Here is an 18,825-nt window from a genome sequence, read left to right as displayed (position 1 = left end):
TGATGTCCATGCAGAATGATCATAATTCTTCTTGCTTTATACAAGAGAATCTCCTCTTTCTTTCTTTGCTCGACCATCTCACTTGAGGGAACCTCTCCCCAGCCCTAGATCAAACTCGCTTTCCATCCTGATCGTATTCTTTCTCCACCCAAGAACCAAAGTCCAGCATCCCGGAGTTCTCTCGCTTCACAGCCGCGATATCGACCCCAAAGCCATCAGTGTAGAACCATCTGTACATGGCGCCGAACTCGGGGATCATCCAATGCAGGAATCTAACCAGAAACTGGAACGTCTCTGGGATTTCCGTCCCCTTCTTAGACTTGAAGATAGCACTAGCAGCTTCCAGCGTAAGCTCGTCACCAGCCAAAGGAATCTGCCTGCCGGCGAATTCTTGGGGATGAAGGAATGCCTTCGCGGCGGCTCGTCCTACATCTTTGACAGAAACCAGCTGCAGAGGCTTATCCTTGACCGCGACGCGCCACGATGTAGCCATGATCTTGATACCCATTCCCGGCTCCATATTTTCCATAAATGCAACAGGTCGAAGAATAGTCCAATCCATCTTGCCGCGCGCTTTCTCAACCAGGTGATGCTCGATGCGATATTTGCTGACGAAGTGAGATACACTTGGGACGTAGTTGTCGTATGAACCTCCTCCGCCTCTGTCTATGGAGCTGTATGTGAAGAACTGGACGTTGTTGGATAGAGCTGCATCAACTAGCGCTTTGCCTTGGGCTTCTTCGAGTTCTGCCGATGCTCCTTTGCCAATGGCCGTCTATTTGTTCATTAGCAACACAAAATGATTACTACAACTGAGGTTTCCCGAGAAACTCACTTGTACACTGAATAAGCCCCAAAGCTCAGTATTAGAAGAGCTCAATACTGCTTTGGCGTCAGAGAAGATGGCGGGAACGTCGTTGAGATCGCCCTGAATGACAATGACCCCACGAGATGCTAAGCTTTTGGCCTTAGAAGAAGCGACATTGCGGGTAACGGCGATGATTTTGTAGGTGCTTCCGGTTTCTGACTCTAGAAGTGCATCAATCACGGCGCCACCTTGTTTGCCGGTTGCACCAGTAACGAGGATCGCCCTAGTGAATTGCGAATCACTAGACATGATTGGAGAGATAATGTATGGGTTCTGCTTGTCGAGACTTGATAAGAATACTTGCATGTATTTTCGGTATGTGATAGTAGTGGTAGACCTGTAGAACTTGATACTAGATGATGTTAGAGTTGTTGATAATCCTTTAAAAGAAATGGAAGAGCAAGGAGATATCAGCTGCTTTATATCTTTAAAACCACCAGGCATGAGAGCCAGTGTTCATCCTCGAAATAAACCAAATGCATATTCAACTTCGCCTCTTCGCTTCTCGCGACAGCTCAATCGCCGGACTTCTAAATGATTGCTCATCAATTCTATCTCGTGGTGGTTGCAAACGAAAGGATGCTACCCCTGGCCTAGTGTAGTGAAACGATAGGTCTCGCGTGCCGGGCAAACGGACAAAAGCGCGGTTCTGCAGGCTTCCTATCAGCTTAGAAATCCGCACCCAATGCTGTTATTCTATTGGCTAGAAACATCATGAGAATGACGCTGCCCGCCAATGTGCCATTCCAGGGTGTTTGGATTCGTCAGCTGCATGGGTTATATCAGTCTTACCGCATGCAGACCATGTAGCTGCGGGCTAACCCGATCGCTCGAATAGGGTATCGGTTCAGTGCCAAAAGGGTAGCTTAAATCGACGTGCATGCAGGTATCTTTCTTTTGGGATTATAAGTACAACGGGTTGGCGCTAGCCATGACAGCTCTCACGTGCAACGACATCATGAAAAGTCGATGAATTAACACAGGCGGGATAGGACTGGGTGAGGAACAATTCTTCTTGTCCTCGCTTGAAAGGATCTAGCAGCTGGGCATGTCATTTGCAAAATCAATGAGACGACATGAAATGTAGAAATATGACTAAACAATCAGAAAAGCCCTCCAGAAGTCTCCGCCCCGAACAGATTCACTCGGATCCCAGCAGCCTTTGGAGCAGAACACTCCGTCCCATTCACACAAACATTGAAGCCACAACAATTGTCAACCAGACAAACACCACCTCCAGCACAGGGCGATGTCGCGTTACACTGATCATACCCAACGCATCTACCCGTCCGGAATCCAATACCCCCGCCCTCTAGAGTCTTGCCGCAGAGGCAGTCAGAGTCAAGGATGGAGGCTTCGGGTGGGTAGAACCGTTCTCCAGCTTGCACGATGCAAGCGTTTGCATTCGGGCAGCATGCAAGTGCTGTCGGGTCCGTGATGTTGCGCTCGTACTCTGAGCCTGTTGAGGGTAGGGCCGTTATGTTTGCGAGTGAGATGGGTGTAGTGGAGGTTCCAGCCGTGAAAGTGAGGTTCAACGTCTCAGTCGAGATGAGAGAACGGCAGACTTCCGTCTTGATAGTTGTGACACCGTATCCCTCAACAATATCACCTAGACCCGATCCAGAGCCCGAAGTCGAGTTCTTGAACGTTGCGGCCGAGAAATCGTAAAGGTTCATAAAGCTGTCAATAACAGCCAGGATTCCCTTGCCGGCATCAGAGCCAAGTTGTAATCCAGCATCGATGAAGGGCTGCAGAAGCTCGTCGACGTTGATAACACTGCCGAGTTGCTGAAAGAGCAGACTCCACACCGACGTGAGAGGTGGACAACTCCCCACCAGAGATCCCTGCGTCAAATGATCCAGAGTCTGTTGAACAGACGTCTCACACTCCATGGAATCGCTCCCGCTTCCCGGGAATGCGCAATTCGCAACAAAGTCTCCCGTGGCATCTGGGAGAACAATGCATTGGGTATCACCTAGCGCGACTGATACTGGCAGATCAGCACGGGCAGGATTACCGCACTGGTCTTTGAGATGGAGAGTGATGTCGAATGCGTCTTGTGCCATCTCGGCCAACGTCCCTTTGAAAACGGGAAGACGGCGAGGATCTGTGCCGTTTACTGGGATATCAGTAGTGTTTGTACAGGTCGAATTTGTCAGAGTGTTCAGTTGCTGGAAGAAACCAGAGATGAAGACGTCAATCTTGGGTGAGCAATTTGCCGAGGCAAAGTGCAAGCCCTCGCTGTCGATGGAGAGCACATTGCCGGCTTTGTCAAGGATTCCAAGTCTTGATGGGTCGGAGACGTCGACGAGAACTGGGTTGGTGGCATTGTCTATCAGGCGGAGGTACTGAACGGAGTGCGTAGTCTCATTGAGGTAGAACGCGTCGATGTACGGAGGAGTACGGTTAGTGACGTTCAGGAGAGACTCGTGTAGCGATGCTGTAGGTGTTGGAAGGGCGTAGCACGATGTCGCATTCTGCGCTACAATGACCGAGATACCCGTGAAAGCGGAGTCATAAATTGAGGTTGAGGTCGCCGAGGTACTCGCCGGCGCAGATGAAAACCCAGTCGTGGATGATGAGCTACCCGCTGTCGGGGCTGTATCATTGACAGTGCTCACGAACGTGGCGCCTCCGGTCAGGCTGACAGCTGTCGGTGTTATCAGACTCAAAGAGCCTGGCGTCAGGGTACCAAAAATGGTGGAACCGTCGACGACTGTCCACGTTGAAGCCACACCATCAATGACACTAGTAATGACTGTCGGAGTAGCGGTTGCCGTGGGAGACCCTGCTGTGGCGTCGGACGAAGCGAAGATGGTTGAGCCTCCGATTACTGTCCAAGACGAGGCGATGCCCCCAATAACGCTCGTGATGACAGTTGCGCCGGGTGGTAGTTCGCCCGAAGCAGAAGGTGGGCTTGCAATCGGACTGATGGTAGAGCCACCGATCACCGTCCATGAAGAAGCAACTCCCCCGATGACGCTGGTAACAACGCTCGCACCAGGTGGCAGATCAGATGGAGCAGTCGTAGCGCTTGGCACTGGACTGACTGTTGAGCCTCCAATGACCGTCCATGAAGAGGCGACACCTCCGATTATGCTCGTGACAACAACTACATCGCCAGTTGTTGCCGGTGTAGGAATCGATCCCGTGGCATTTGTTGGGTTCGCGATAGTCGAGCCTCCAATAACAATCCAGGTTGACCCGACCCCTCCTATCACACTCGTGATTACCGTGGCTGCCCCAGTTACCGTCGGACTCGGTGATATCTCACTGGGGTTCACGGAGATGGTAGAGCCCCCGATGACAGTCCACGATGAAGCAACACCGTCAATGATGCTTGTGATGATAGAGGGGGTAGCACTAAGAGTTGGAGATCTAGCGAGGGTTGAACCTCCGATGACCGTCCAAGTTGAGCCAACACCACCAACCACGCTTGTGATTACGCTGAATGCGCCAGTCTCTTTTGCAGATGGAGTCAGAGTAGGCGTTGGAACTGCGCTCCCATTTGACGGAATCCCAACAGTTGTGCCTCCAATCACCGTCCAGGTAGAAGCAACCCCTCCATTGACGCTCGTGATGATGCTAACCTCAGCAGCTTGAGAGGGGCTTGGCGTGGACGTGGGCGAGGTCGAGTTGGGAGAACCGACAAGAGTTGAGCCACCTATCACGGTCCACGTCGAAGCATCCCCATTGATGATGCTCGTGAAGACAGTGAAGGCACCCGGGGTGGTTTCTGAGGGGGTCGGGAGTTGAGTCGGTGTGCTGCTGTTGGCGAAAGGACCGCTGCTGGTGCTTCTGCCGAGCGTAACGACCCAAGTCGATGCCACCCCGCCGACATCACTCGTGATTGTGGTGACTGCAGGTGGAACATTGGGCGTACCGACTGTTGTTTGTTGGCTCGGAGCACCAGTAGTGCCAGAAAGCCAAGACAGACTCCAAGAAGACGATCCAGGAGCTCCAGTGATGGTCGTCGTAACCCCGTTGATAACCGAAGTGATTCCCACCATGGACTTTGTAGAACTCGGCTCAGAGGCGCTCCCAAAAATTGTCTTGACTGTCGTGTAGTTCCCGTTGGTAATCGTAATCACTCTTGGCACTGCTGCCGTCGATTCAACCGTCGTCCCAGGTTGCGTGGGCAAACTAACGGTAGAGTCTCCGATCAACGTTATAGTCGACACGAACCCAGATGCAGTCCCACTAGCGTCGCCGGTGATAGTCTTCGTCGTGGAAAGCGGGACAGGCCGACCACCGCTGTCGCCGTCACTCACGGATGAAAGACTCTGCGCGCTGCTTGGGTTTGGGATCTCGGAGCTGTAGATATAGATCGTGCTGACTTGCGTTTCTGTGACTTGAACTGTGGCGGTCACCTCGCCCCAACCACACGTCGACGCTGTCTCGGATGGGATAGGTGGGCCGGGGAAGGAATAAGAGTAACCCCCTTCGAAAGTTGCGTGGGCTGTTGGAATGGTATGGGAATCCGAGGCTGCCGTGGCTGATGCTGCGTTAGTTGCTCCGGGATCATCGACTTCAGTAGAGTAATCAGCTGCCGGCGTTGCCGTCGCATTTGCGTGGCAAGGTGCCCGAGGTGTTGGGTCGAGACTGAGAAGACAAGAGCACTGTGGCATATTAGTCCTCAATTCTTCACAATCAACAAGGCTTGGCATGGGTAGAGTGCAACTTGCCGCTGATGTTACGGACAGGGCGGGATAGCTCGTCGGCATAGGATCCGGTAAACTCAGCGTCCCAGTGGCGTCGCCAGAGTTCAGGAGCATGGAGCAGTACATCGTCCCGTTGTGCCGCTCCATAGCCCGGAGGAGGTTGTCGCCGTGGCATCCATCTGCCACAGCCATTGCCGCGCCTCCTGCGAGAAGAATGAGAGATGAGACAAACATGATAACGAATGATCTTGGGCTTCAGGCTAAGAAAGTAGAGAAGGCGGCAAGAGCGGTCAGATTAGAAAAGAAAAGAGAGAGTAATTGAGCGAGTGTTGAGGGCGGAGGCTGTCGAGCTTCGTCGGCCTCTGGTCCCGTTGGGCTTTCTCGTCGCCCTTACCTTCAGTATCTCAGCTCCCCCGAGACCTTTATACAGAGCGTAATGAGCTCGGCTCACGATACCTTCACTTATCGCAAACTGGTTCTATCATGCCGCGATTCCGAGAATAGACCACAATGCCGAGACAAATGCTAGCATTGGACTCCTCACCATTTGGACCCCGGCCCAGTGCTTCGGTGGGAGACTAGGAAACAGCAATAGCAACAACACGAAGCACTATCGCTGTGACGCAATCGCTTCCAGACATCAACGATCAAAGCATCACGGTACCACTGACTAGGTGTCGTCCCACCCCGGGCCCAGCTCCTCCGCGGCGCACCATGGTGACCTCGTGCTGTTCAGCTGCATGCGCGTCCGAGACCGACGCGGTACGCCGTCAAGATCATGCAGGTACCAAACTGACATCCCTGAGCTGCACTACGGCTCGTGTTCAATCACCGTATCCTATGAAGTTTTTGTCTTCCATAGATTTTGATTCGTGCCCACGATGCTCCATTCAATCGCTCCTTGGATTGGGCTGATAGAGACTACTATCGTTTCAGCCACTCTCACCGTCAAGGCCGCGATTTCATCTCGTGAGAGTTCAAGAAACACTCTCGGCATGAGTGCCGTTCGCCAAGCGAATATTGCTGACTCACATCTCTATATCAAGCGGAAATTCGACCAAAACCTTGTGTTATCTCCCAGAATGAGACAGAGAAGAGTAAATGAGGGGGACAAGATCACGCACTTGAGGTTCAACAAGACCAAACCAAGAAGCGAAAGGCGACACAAATTAAAGGTTGAGGGGTTCACTCACAGCAATCACGCGCCGAGGCGAAAGATGAGAACTCACTCAAGTCAGACAAGATGTGTAGAACAAAGCCAGAAAAGCCTCCAATTTTCTTTTCAATCATTACATCCATGATGCGCCTCCCCTCGTACAGTCATTATACCGATGACACACAAAGAACCGACCCATGGCCACCCCAAGGGGCCGACAATATTAACAGGCATGATCAACTCAAAACGCGCGCAAAATAGCAATGAACCCATGATTCGTAAGACTCTCCCCTTCTCTCACTTCCCATATTCCATCATCGCGCCATCGTCGTCTGTTGCGTGGCTTGCTGAATCTGGCCTTGACCATGGCCCTGCACCCGTGTCCGCACGATATAGTCCTGGTTCTCGATCGTCACGCTCTTCGTCATGTGGTTCACCTTGTAGACACCAACGAGACGGGCAGCCAGCTCGAACATGTTGTTTCGGAGCGAAATGACAATGAACTGGGCGTTCTTCGTGCGCTCTTTGATGTAGTTGGCAACGATTGAGACCTGAAAGTGACCATGTTAGCAAGGATGAATCGCAACAACTGATGGCAAGGGTAAGAACCTACGTTTCTGAAGTCCAAGGCAGCGTCAATCTCGTCCATGACGTATAGTGGCGTTGGCTTGTAGTGGTGCAGAGCAAAGACAAGCGCCAAACTGCTCAGTGTCTTCTCACCACCAGACAAGTTGCTGATGTTCTTCCACGACTTCTTCGGGGGCATGACACTGAAGAGGATACCTTCGCTGAAGGGGTCCAGGGAGTCGACCAACTCAAGCTCGGCGTTACCACCCATTGTAATCATTTGGTACATCTCCTTGAGGCGGAGAGAGATGGTGCTGAAGCCTTCCATGAAGCCCTCCAAACGCAGGCGACGGAGTTCGTCGCAGCGCTTCTTGGCTGCGTCGCGTTGGTCGACGGCGGTCTGAAGGTCGGATGAGCGGGCGGCGTGCTCCTCGACACGGCGACGGTACTCGGCGAGAACACCGAGATCGACGTTGACGTTTTGTGTCTTCTCCTCGAGAGCGGCGATTTCTCCCTTCAGTTTCTCCTTGCTCATGTCCGCAAGCTCATCAGGAGTGTAAACGGGCAGCTCGAGTGCTTGACTGCTTGGTTGAGATGGCAGCTGAGACTCGTCAGACTCTTCCTCATCGTCCTCATCCTCGGCTTCGGCGGATGGCTGGGAGTCCTCGCCAGTGACAGCGTCCTGGGTCACTGTCTTGTCACCATCCACTTCTGCGTCATCATCTCCTTCAGCAGCTGTCGGGGCAGGGGTGACCTTGGGTGCAGGGTTAGAGGTTCCGGTCAGGTCGTCCACGTTCTGAAGCACCAGCTTAGACAGCTTGTCGTTCCAGTACATGAGTCTCTTTTGGTTTTCAGTCAGGACCTTTTGGTTCTCCTCAAGCTTGTTCCGCATCTCGATCTCGCTGGCCCGAGTAGCATTCAACTCGGCGGTCTTCTCATCGAGCTCGGCCTTGACGGATGTCAGCTCTTGTTTCTTAGCTGCCAAACCCTCCTCGGCCTCGTCGACTTGGCCTCGAAGAGACTCGGCCTTCTCGCCTTGGTTTTCTATCTCATGCTCGAGCTTCTCAAGGTCGCGAATAGCCACCTCAATGTCCTTGGTGGCCTTGGCGTGGTCTCTCTCGAGCTTCGTCTTTTGCTTCTCGGCCTTGACCTTGCGAACTTCGGCGTTGGATGTCTCCTCGTTTTGAGAGACAATCTCCTCTTTCAAAGAGTCGACGTTGGCTTTTTGCAGGCGAAGCTTCTCACCACCAACCTGCATGATCTTGTCTTGCAAAGCCTTGATCTCTTCCTCAACTCCAGATGTCTCGTCGTGGAGCTTCTCAACCTCCTTGTTGAGCTTAGCAATTTCCTTGCGAAGAGCCGCAATGCGGTTATTATCCGAGGCGGAGGGTTGGTGCTCCTTGCTCAACTCCTTGATGCGACGATGGGCATCGGCCAAGTTCCTAGCCGCGCTGTCGATCTCAAGAGTGATCTTCTGCATCTTGGTGTCGAGCATAGGGATCTGATCATTGAGTTCGCGGACTCTTGTCTCAAGCTCGCGCTGCTGCTCCTGGAAGTCTTGAAACTTCTCCTCGAGAACATCGCGATCTTCCTCAAGCTTCGAGACCTGTTCCTTGGAAGTCTCGGCAACAAGCTTCGAAGACATCAGACCTCGCTTGACAGTTGTACCACCACCAGACATGGTACCAGACTTGTCAATCAGCTCGCCGGCCAAGGTAACCACGCGCCATCTCCTGGCACCGTAAGCGATTCTGTTGGCCTGAGCCAGGTCGTTGGCCACAAGGGTATCTTGAAGGGCGTGGTAGAATGCTGGGCGGAACCTCTCCTCCTTGGGGTTGACTAGGTCAAAGAGGCGAGGCGCATTTTCGGGGGTTTGGATGGCATTCATGTCTCGAACTCTCAGTTTGTCCAAACACATAAAGTTACCACGACCCAAGTTGGTCTTGCGAAGGTACTCAATGCATTGCTGACCAGCTTCGACGGTGTCGGTGACAAAGTTGTCGAGGGCACCGCAGGCCGTGGAAATGGCCACATCGTACTTTTGGTCAATTGCGCCGAGGTTGCCGAGTCTTCCGTGGAACCCGTCGATACGACCGGACTCGCGCATGCGCATCAGAGCGGTGAGAACGTTGCCCTGAGTCTGCGTCTTAGACAAACTTGAGCGAGCCTCGTCCGCCTTCTGTCTGGCGTTAGACACCTTTGCGCGAATCTTGGGTTCGTGGGCATTGAATCGTGTCAACTCGTGCTCAGCCTCCTTTCTCTCTTCCTCCAGCTTGGCCTTCTCGGCCTGGCACTCTTTGAGCTCCTCAGTCTTGGCAGCGCGAGCATCCTCAATGGCAGCAATCTTTGCCTCCGTTTCAGAAATAGCCACAGCACCAGCGTTGGCCTTCTCCTCGAGGATGTTCATCTCGCTCTCTGCAACAGCGATGGCTGATTGCTTCTGGTTGATCTTCTCCTTCCAGGGCTCCAATGACTTTTGCTTGACTGCAATCTGGTCGGAGAACTTTTGAGTCTTGCCCTTGAGGCCCTCACGAATAGTCGCGAGCTCCGCCTCCTCTTCTTGCACTCTGATTTCGAGTGATGCGATTTCTTGTGCGCGGGTCTCAATCTCCTCCGCGCATTGGGCGATGGTCTCGTCTGCTTCAGTAGCGGACTTTTCGGCGTTGGCGATGGTCTTGTCCAGCTTCTTCTGCTTGTCGTTGAGGAACTTCTTCTTCTCGTCAAACTTGACGCGCTCTTGCTCGAACTTGGCCATCTCCTTAACAAGAGCCTCGGTTTCTTTCGCTTGCGCCTCAAACTCCTTGCTTCCACGAGAGTATGACTTTTGGAGCTCCTTGATGACCTTTTCGCCGCCATGATGCTTCTCCAACTCATCATCGAGCTGCGCCTGCATCTGACTGATTGCTTCCTCAGTAACAGCAACGTTGTCGTTGCACTCGCCAATGTAGAGTTGGTACAGCGCAGACTTCTTTGTTGTGAGCTCGTTCTCGTCGCGGATGTATGCAATAGCCTTGTTCTTCTTGTCTTCGAGGCCGTTCTTCTCCTTCTCAACGTGTTGAACGCGACCACTCTTCTCCATGCAGATTTCATTGAGAGTCTCAACCTCGGTGGCGGATTCCTCAATAGGCGTCTTGTACTTTGAAGTGCCGATGATATCCTCCAGATATTCGAGAAGACCGTCGTCATGTTCGTTGGCAGCCTTCGGCTTCATCTGGGCGATGGACTCGACCTCACCCTGCAGAATCAGGAAACGTTTGTGGTCAAGGTCGATGCCGCGGTCGCGAAGGAGGGTGGTGACTGTGGTGAAGTTGGAGGCTTTGCCGTTGATGTAGTATGTGCTAGAGTTGTTCTTGAAGGCTTTGCGGGAAATGATGAGATCGGAATCGGGAATGACTTCATGTCCACCACCGGGCTACGTATGGTTAGCGACTATTCGCGCGAAACATTCGACGCAACTAACCTGATCCATGACTTCTCTGAAGTGCACAGAGACCTCGCAATGGTCCAAATTCGGGTGCTGGGCTGAGTTGTGAATCAAGGCAGAAAGCTTGCCCTGACGCATCTTGCTTGCACGGAAGCCAAAGACGAACAAGAGGGAGTCAATAACGTTGGACTTTCCAGAACCGTTAGGGCCAACAACGGAGGAGAATGATCCATGGAAAGGACCGACTTCCTGACGACCAGCATAACTCTTGAAGTTGGTAAGAATCAGGTAGGAGATGACCAGGCGAGGCTTGGGAGTTGTGTCCTCGACCACCGGCACGGTCAGGGTGCGCGACTTCAAGACAATGTCCATCGGCTTCTCCATGACGGTGTCCATCGCGCGTACAGGCTTGAAGGTGGCCTGCGTCTCGTCTGCAACCGGTCTCTGCTCGTTGACTGAAGAAGCTGTGATGTCGGCGAGAGGCTCTGCATGGACCCGGGAGGGCTCGGGAGTAGCGGATGGCTTGCGTATGGATGCTGGTGTCGCAGACTTGGTGGAAGCTCTAGGCGCAGCGCTCATCCTGGGCTTTCTGGGAGACGGCTTTCTTGCTGAGGATGGCGGCTCTTTCTTGCTAATAGTTTGGTCGGGGTCGAAGATTTCGCTAGGCTCTATTGAGGGAGCAATGTCATGCGCCGAGGGGTCTTCGGCAATGGATGTCTCGTCCGCCATCGATGGTTCCTCCACTGCTGAAGGCGCCTCTGCGATGGACGTTACATCTGCAACCGAAGCCTCCTCCTCAAGCTTCGTGGCCTCCTCGGCCACGGTAGTGTCGGCATTCTTCTTAGGTCTGCCGCGGCGGCGAGGCGCTGTTGGAGCAGGCGTAGATGAGGGGGCAGCGCTCTTGCGGGCGCGTGTTGGTCGGCGCACTGGGCTTTTTGATGGCTCGGGGGCGAACTCTTCCTCGCTCTCTTCCTCTCTCTTGACGGTGGTGTTTGCGATCTCATCGTCGTCGGATGAGTCGACGATGGCCTGGCGGCGCGTCGCACGGCGTGGGCGGGCCGACATTATGCTTGTGGTAAGGTTGTAGGTTAGTCGTGTGTGAAGCGAATGAACGCAAAGGCAAAAGTGCGTGGGGTATCTCAATCAAGGTGACAAGAAGCCAAGCAAGAATGAAAAAGAAAACGCAGCAGGCGCAAAGTGGTGCTGCGGTAATAGAATCTGGTGATGTCGGATGCGAAAAGGGAAAAGGGAAAACGCAATTGTGTTGTTTGCTCCCACACTTTCCCCCACTTTGATTTGTTTGAATCGCTCACCGATTAGGTCGATTGTAAACAAACAGCCCACACCGCCCGCCCACACCCGCCACAAGGCTGCGGAGACACGTCAAGTCGCGACTGTGGCTGGTGCTTCCTAGGTATCTTCCGAAGTGTGGCTGAAGCTCTACATCGATCTTTGCCCGGCGCAAAGCCGTCGCATTTCATCCCGCCAACCCAAAAAAAGACGACCAAAACACTCCGCCTAAATTGACAGCAAGCTTGTGGTCTCCAGTATCCTACAGAGGCATCGCTGATCCACCATACCTCAAGATGTTCGACTACACCAACTTCGATCACGTCTTTGGGGCGGAGCAGTTCCCTTACGATCGCAAGTCCGTTCAGGAAATCGACACCTACCGCAAGAGCCTCGATGGCGCCCTCTTCATCGACCGGGTCCTGAAAGCCTTGGGTCTCACCAAGTGTATGCTTCCTCCCAGTCGCCTCGAGATCCTCTATGACTGACGTTGGAAATCAGCCAAGACATACCCTCCCAAAACCGAGAATGCTCTGCGCACACTACACCAGCAACTATGCGAAGCCACCATGTCAACGCACCACCGACTCTCGATCTTCTACTACATCCTGCTCGACTTTGACACGAGCCAGACTAGATCCCAGGCATCGTCAAAGTTCGCCGTCACGTCCGGTGTTCCCAAGAACTATCAGATCTTCATGAAGGGTCTTTGGCTTCTGGATCATCAACAATTCGAGGTACGCGCCTCTGACCAAACTATTGTTACTGGGCAACACTTCACTTACTAATTACTCGAACTACCAACAGAAAGCACTCGAGTATATTGCGCACCCTTCCCTAACTACCGACTTTGCCGATGAGATCATGACAGCGCTTGTGCGCAATGCTCCCGACGGCGACTACACCCTGCCTCTCTCATACTTCCACACTGTCCAGCCAATTCTCAAGACATCCGAGGCTCTCGAGCTTCTCTTCGACGCCATGTCAAGAACTAGCGTCACCGAAGCCCTCTACTTTTCCAGAACCCACGCCGATGCTGTCAGGGCACAGCTGTTCCGCCAGCTTGTCTCCAACGTGATTGGCGCTCCTGCGAACGAAGAGACAGCCGCAAGGTCAACTGAGCTTATTGGGTTGCCCTTTGATGCGGCAGAGGAGGCCTGGTTCGAGGACTTCCTTTCTCGTGAAGACGGAAAGAAGCTGAAGAGAGCGCGAGACACACTCCTCGTGAGAAAGCTGGTGACGGGTAGGCTAAGTGAAGCTGTGCAGGACAAGAATCATGGAGGTGGCTGGGGGGTGGTACTGGAAGGTGTTAAGAGCGGCCTAGGAGGCCGAGCAGAGTGATTACTTTTCTAACTTCTGAGATATTGACGGGTGTTCTATCCCACGACGGGGACGAGTGGTTGATTTCAGCATAGCGATGGCGTTCGGGCAATGCCCTCAAATTATACCTGGAATATCGAGTGAGACTGAACAAAGGACTGGTCTTCATAAAGTTCACAGTTCAAAACCTAATGACTTGACAAAGCGAGTTACTCCCGCGTCGGCGTCCTACCATGCATTTGTTGAATTGTGACTGTTCACCTCGGTGACGCCAAGGTGTGATGGTTCCACCGAGATTACACCGAGAAATCCCGCGTCTGACTAAGCTCCGCGTCGAGTCACACCTTGCAGGTCACCCCCCGGCCGCCCGCACCGCCCACACCATGGAGTCCAGTCACTTTAGCTGCGTCAACTGCTTCCGCCGCCTTACACCAAATCACCCGTCCTTCACCGTCTCTCATCTCGCGCGTTACAACTCACTTTTGATTCCCCCCTCGTGACGGCGATCTGCGGTGATGATGCTTCGCTCGCTTAACACCTCTCCATCTCTTGTTCCGTTCGGAGTCACCATTGCGTCGGGACGATGAGCAACCCCGCTAAAGGCGTCAAATTTGTCGGCTCCGACTCTTCGGGGCTTCCCTTGAAGCGGAAGCAGGTTCTGCAGGCCTGCGAATCATGTCGCAGAAAGAAGGTCCGCTCAAACCAAAAACGATTCCACTCGACTAAGACGCATTTCTTCTTACATGACAATTATAGAAACGCTGCATCCACGGGGAACCTCCGCCGTTGGAGCCGGCCCATGACGGGTGTGCGGGTTCTTCGCCGCCGGACAACGCTGGGTTGGTTTCCTAATCAGGCAACTTTGATGATCACCTTTGGCTGACTGAACCCTTTCTTCCCAGACAACATGTCATCGCCGGCACTGGTTCGCCAAGCAAACATCGTCACTCGGCGTCCGTGACCGCTGATGCCGTGCTGTCCACGACCCCTGTTCGCCGTGAATCTGCCACGGCGGGCCATTCGGAGCCAGCGCAGACTCCACAGACGCGCTTCGTTGGCGATCTTAACCCGGAGGGCATGTTCGCCGAGGCCGCCGACTCAGATCCGGCCGCTAACCCTACGCAGAAGGCCGAGGTGGGTGTCTGGCTTCCGTCACTCAACGCCGCTTCGGCACAGTCGACCACCTCCGTTGTCTCGCGTCCGTCGGCTATTATCGACAAGGTCTTGCTGCCTTATGTGAAGCAGAATTGTCTCACCTGTGTCCCGCCGGAGAAGGACTACAAACATCTCCACAAGGTGTACCGAGACAAAATCCATCCTATTTTCGGCCTTATCCCAGACGAGGCTTTGGATGATGGCGATTCCCCAGCAGCTATTGTCATGCGACAAGTGGTATGCCTCGCCGCTGCCACTGACCCTGACATGAAAAGCCATCTGCGCCTCGCTACGCAAGGAAACAAGAGGCTCTCGTACCAAGACTTCTCCCAGACGTTGTCTAGCTCTATCCGGGCCATCCTGGATACGAGCTTGATCTCGGACCGGACGATACACATACGTGCCTTGTGCATGCTATCACTGTATGCCCAGCCTTCAGGTGCTGATGAAGCAGATTTGCCTGCTCAACTTGGCGCCAGGGCCGCGCACCATTCGCAGACCCTCGGGCTGCACCTCTTTCACTCCAGCAACGACTCTCTTGATACCCTTTTCTGCGCTGTTTGGGCACTAGATCGTATCAACGCGGCGACCTACGGAAGACCTTGCGTCCTGCACGAGGGTGACATCGGTCCCGGGCTAGACGACTGTTTCCGCAGACAAGCGCCCTGCTTCCAACTTTTCCTATCGGTCGTGCAGTGGCTGGATAAGGTGATTGAGCTCTATCGTCCGGGTGTTATTGCTCAGTCGCTGGAAGCAAAGCCCTTTATCGATTTACCAGTCCTCGAGCCTATGATCCTCGAAGCCAATGCGTTGCAGGTTCCCACGCCGCTTCTTGGTATGTTCAAGAAGCTCTTCTCTCACCCCATGTCAGTATGCGATACTAACCCTCAAAAGCCACAATAGAGGTCTTCTACCACGCCGTAATCATCCTCTCATGCCGCTTATCCAGACCAGGACCCCCAGCACAATACGCATCATCAGTACCACCGCCCTCAGCAAACGCACGACGCTCTCTCGCAGCCGAGCGAATATCCTCCGCCATCCGCCGCGATCACCTCAGCCCGGTCCCTCTCGTCCCATATGCCCTCTCTCTAGCCCTCAGCGTCGAGTACCGCAAAATGCGACACAGTGCCCTCCCCATGTTCCGCGCCCGCGCCCGCAGCGCATTCAAGTCCAACTCGGAGCTCATGAAGCGGTTCGGCGACGTCTTTTGGAGCGCACGAGTCGTCGCGGGACTGGGCGAGCGTATCCTGCGAGAAATGGAGCGAGCCGCAAACTCCATTGCTCAAGAAGGGGGTGCGGCTTTGCCATCGGCTGCTGCTGTTGTCGACGTACCTGTGAATGGTAAAATTGACGAGCCTTTGGTGGTTGACGGGGCACCGGCCGAGCCGCCATCGGCTCCCTTAGCTCCTACGTCAACCGCCGAGCTCCCGGCGCTGGAAGCGATTGACTTTTCGATTGTCGATGCGATGCCGCATCTAGATGTCTTTGGCCACTTCGATCCGAGCTTCAACCTATCGGCAGTCGATAACGCTTTGGAGGCTAACCTCGATATAGGGCTGCCCCTCAACTGGGGTGAGTGGGATCAATTTGCTGGTTGAAGATTCCTCTCCACGTACCGATTCGAATGATTCCTTCTACCACACCAAGATTCAGGATTCCCCACGCCTCAGATGCATTGATGGCACAACGTTTGGCTGAAAAAACCAGGCTATCGCCAGACCATCAGTCACGGCATGTTGTGGTGATTACCTACCCAATGACATCTTATACCCATTAACTCACGCGTCCGTGGACCGCGTTACAAGCTCACTCTACCGACTTGAACACTGCGTAGCTATATCACAGCAAACCAAAGGTCTAGGGGTTTTGCAGGATATGCATGGCTACTGATATCCTCCTCAAGAGGTTGGCGCACTAATACCGCCAAATAGACTCGAGTTGCCCCGGAAGCATCGATGTGGTTTACATGTGTTCAAGACACGAAGTCTATGCAACCGTCAAGAACTTCAGTCCTTTGAATGTGGGAACAGTCTCATATACCAAGGACAATGCGGATGGCAAAATAGAATATCAATGTTGCTCCGTAGAATTCAATACCATACGATATCTGCCCTTGCATATTAAGTGTGGTTAAATCGTAAAAGCCACATCCACCAAACGATTTGCATCGTGAGGCTCCATCGAATCAAATTTTCTTTGCGTCATAGTTAATGACAGCAAGAGAACTAGATCGTGATTCGAAAGAAACAAAGATGAACTGTCTGTGGCATTATGTAGGACCACCAATCTTTGTGGGTACACTTGTACTCGAACTCGCAACCCTTTCGGGACCAATCACGCTTTACCATTCCGCCACTAGGTCATGGACACTTCGAACGCTGCTCATGCCTTTTCTCGCAATTGTGCTGCCTGAGTATGCTCGCGGCGGGAGGTTTGCGAAAATGTTATGAATATTTCCATGAAGGTACGTACTCCAGCAGGAAAACGCAGACGCGCTTCGACCAATGAGCGGCCAAATGCATGATGCTTCCATGTCGATGACTAATCTTTTGAGATCTCCACTTTATTTTGCCGATGGTCCGGTCGCCACCCTTTCCTGACCACCGGGAAAGCTTCAAAGCTCCACGAGGATTATCAATCGGCCATCTGTCGCACAAAGAGCGAGTCCCTCTCGCAACCTCGTCCATGAGCCTCTCGTATTGAATCTCGCGTTGAATATGGCTCCGCCTTTGAACTTGCTAATCCGCGCCCTCGTGGCCTTCGAGGATGTGATTATCCGCCAAGTATGCGACTCCCTGCATCCTCCCGGCCCTACGCAGCAAGCTAACCTCGAATGTCAATCTACAGATCCTTCGAAGTCCTGGCTTCCACCGCGGCGTCGGTCGAATCCACCGATACGTCGACGAGAAGCGGAATGGGCCTATGCCGCATGAGCCGCTGCGCCAAGGACAGGCGACTGGTACGTTCGAACTTGAGAGTCACGCTGGGACTTGGTTGAAGAGAGGGTAGCTGACGTGCTGAGTTATAGCGAATCCTGAAGACCGAGGCTTCTTGCAATATTTTATCGAGGAGCTGAAAAATCAGTTCCGGGGAACGACGAATCCGCCCCCGCCAGGGCCGCCGAAGCGATGAATGAATCCATTTCAGAGAGCATACACTGCCGCGAGTTGGAAATATCTTCCGAGACAGAAGTGCATACTGTAGTCTGGTCTGGTTTGGCGTCCGCGTTCAGGCCAAATTAGTGCCGGCATCACGTTATCAAAAAGCTCCCAGACGAAGTCTCCGAAGCGAAGGATACAGCGATGCCTATGCGTTTCATTAGTTGGGCCATAGAGGCGGCCCGGAACTCTACTCAGCAACCACCTATTACGATACACTGGCCTTAGGATTGCCAGCGATATTGGGACACCCATCTTTTGGGATTACTGGGAGAGCATCACGCCGAGCCCGCGAGGCGCCGTCAGATCCTACCCAAAGACGTGGGTCAACATGATGGCTTGAGGTTGGCAGACTATAAGGTATCCATCGCGCCAGCTCATGAGGGCCGAAGAAAGGGTAGGAGAACAGCTGCCCGCTGTGTGCTCAGATCACAACGGCTCGGCGCTTTCGGTGCGGGGCCGGCAAGTCGGGTCGATCAGCGTGCCGGGAGCCGTGTACAAAACATGACCCGCAGAGCGCATTCGTCTGATGTTGACGAACTGCACTCCATGACTCGGAAGAAACCGAGCAGCTCGCAGATATCCCCTCCCCTCCTAGGCGAATAGTTACCTTTTGGAGATACGTAGTAGCGAATAGCATGATGATCCGAAGAAAGGAAACAAGCTTTCCAGATCCGGGGCCCCTTCAATCTCTCCGACCCCATATTGTGAATCAAGTAAGTAGGCGACAACGGTCAAGGGTTGAACACGTCAAACCAATTAAGCATCTCAATACCCGCCCGCTTCGAAACAAGCGTAAATTGACTCCAACCGGCGACTGCCATCTGCGTAGCCCTGCCCCTGGCCTCTGATTGAGGGGTAAGTCGGGGAACGGAGGCAAGCAAGCAAAGTTGCCTCTTTCGGCCAGCGGTAGTCTACGTGATACAACCCTCCTTGGTGTCGTGATATTTCCTCTTCGGGCACTCTGAGAGCGACACTCCGCCCTCAAAAGAGAATGGTCTTCTCCCATATGCTGGAAACGGGCCCTTTCTGCATCTCACGTACCTTCCATCTTCTTGTTTCGGAGCAACTTCCGCTCTCTTCGCCGCCACCATTGCAGCTTTCAGCTCATTGCATTCGTTAAGATCGCGATCATGATCGCGTGGGATTTTCCACCAAGCGCAGTGATGCGTGTTTTGGCAGCTGGCCTGGCCTTGTAAGTCAATTTCGGTCCGTGATGATGA

At 53.4% G+C, this 18,825-nt stretch overlaps 5 protein-coding genes across 5 annotated transcripts; 3 read left to right on the top strand and 2 right to left on the bottom strand.

Moving 5' to 3' along the window:
* Nucleotides 1-109: 109 nt before the first annotated feature.
* On the bottom strand, nt 110-5,763 carry CABS01_05379 (uncharacterized protein; the record flags this gene model as incomplete). Its single annotated transcript, XM_060538749.1, has 4 exons — nt 110-775; nt 836-1,220; nt 2,141-5,470; nt 5,570-5,763. 4 exons carry the CDS (start codon nt 5,761-5,763, stop codon nt 110-112), a joined length of 4,575 nt encoding a protein of 1,524 aa, XP_060405011.1.
* Nucleotides 5,764-6,999: 1,236 nt separating this feature from the next.
* Nucleotides 7,000-11,741, bottom strand: CABS01_05378 (RecF/RecN/SMC N terminal domain-containing protein; the record flags this gene model as incomplete). The annotated part of the gene is made up of 3 exons (XM_060538748.1): nt 7,000-7,236; nt 7,299-10,664; nt 10,713-11,741. 3 exons carry the CDS (start codon nt 11,739-11,741, stop codon nt 7,000-7,002), a joined length of 4,632 nt encoding a protein of 1,543 aa, XP_060405010.1.
* A 521-nt stretch (nt 11,742-12,262) lies between these two features.
* CABS01_05377 (uncharacterized protein) lies at nt 12,263-13,307 on the top strand (the record flags this gene model as incomplete). The annotated part of the gene is made up of 3 exons (XM_060538747.1): nt 12,263-12,413; nt 12,468-12,703; nt 12,774-13,307. The coding sequence occupies 3 exons, from the start codon at nt 12,263-12,265 to the stop codon at nt 13,305-13,307; spliced, it is 921 nt and encodes a 306-aa protein (XP_060405009.1).
* Nucleotides 13,308-13,869: 562 nt separating this feature from the next.
* Nucleotides 13,870-16,042, top strand: CABS01_05376 (fungal specific transcription factor; the record flags this gene model as incomplete). The annotated part of the gene is made up of 4 exons (XM_060538746.1): nt 13,870-13,977; nt 14,043-14,125; nt 14,189-15,276; nt 15,336-16,042. 4 exons carry the CDS (start codon nt 13,870-13,872, stop codon nt 16,040-16,042), a joined length of 1,986 nt encoding a protein of 661 aa, XP_060405008.1.
* Nucleotides 16,043-17,161: 1,119 nt separating this feature from the next.
* Nucleotides 17,162-17,576, top strand: CABS01_05375 (uncharacterized protein; the record flags this gene model as incomplete). The annotated part of the gene is made up of 3 exons (XM_060538745.1): nt 17,162-17,227; nt 17,292-17,403; nt 17,473-17,576. The coding sequence occupies 3 exons, from the start codon at nt 17,162-17,164 to the stop codon at nt 17,574-17,576; spliced, it is 282 nt and encodes a 93-aa protein (XP_060405007.1).
* Between the last annotated feature and the right edge of the window lie 1,249 nt (nt 17,577-18,825).

This window comes from Colletotrichum abscissum (assembly GCF_030869225.1).
Source record: "Colletotrichum abscissum strain IMI 504890 chromosome Unknown Scaffold_11.1, whole genome shotgun sequence".
Taxonomy (NCBI): Eukaryota; Fungi; Ascomycota; class Sordariomycetes; order Glomerellales; family Glomerellaceae; genus Colletotrichum; species Colletotrichum abscissum.
The sequence above is the reverse complement of the archived record's forward strand: the minus strand, read 5'-3'. Positions and strand labels throughout refer to the sequence as shown.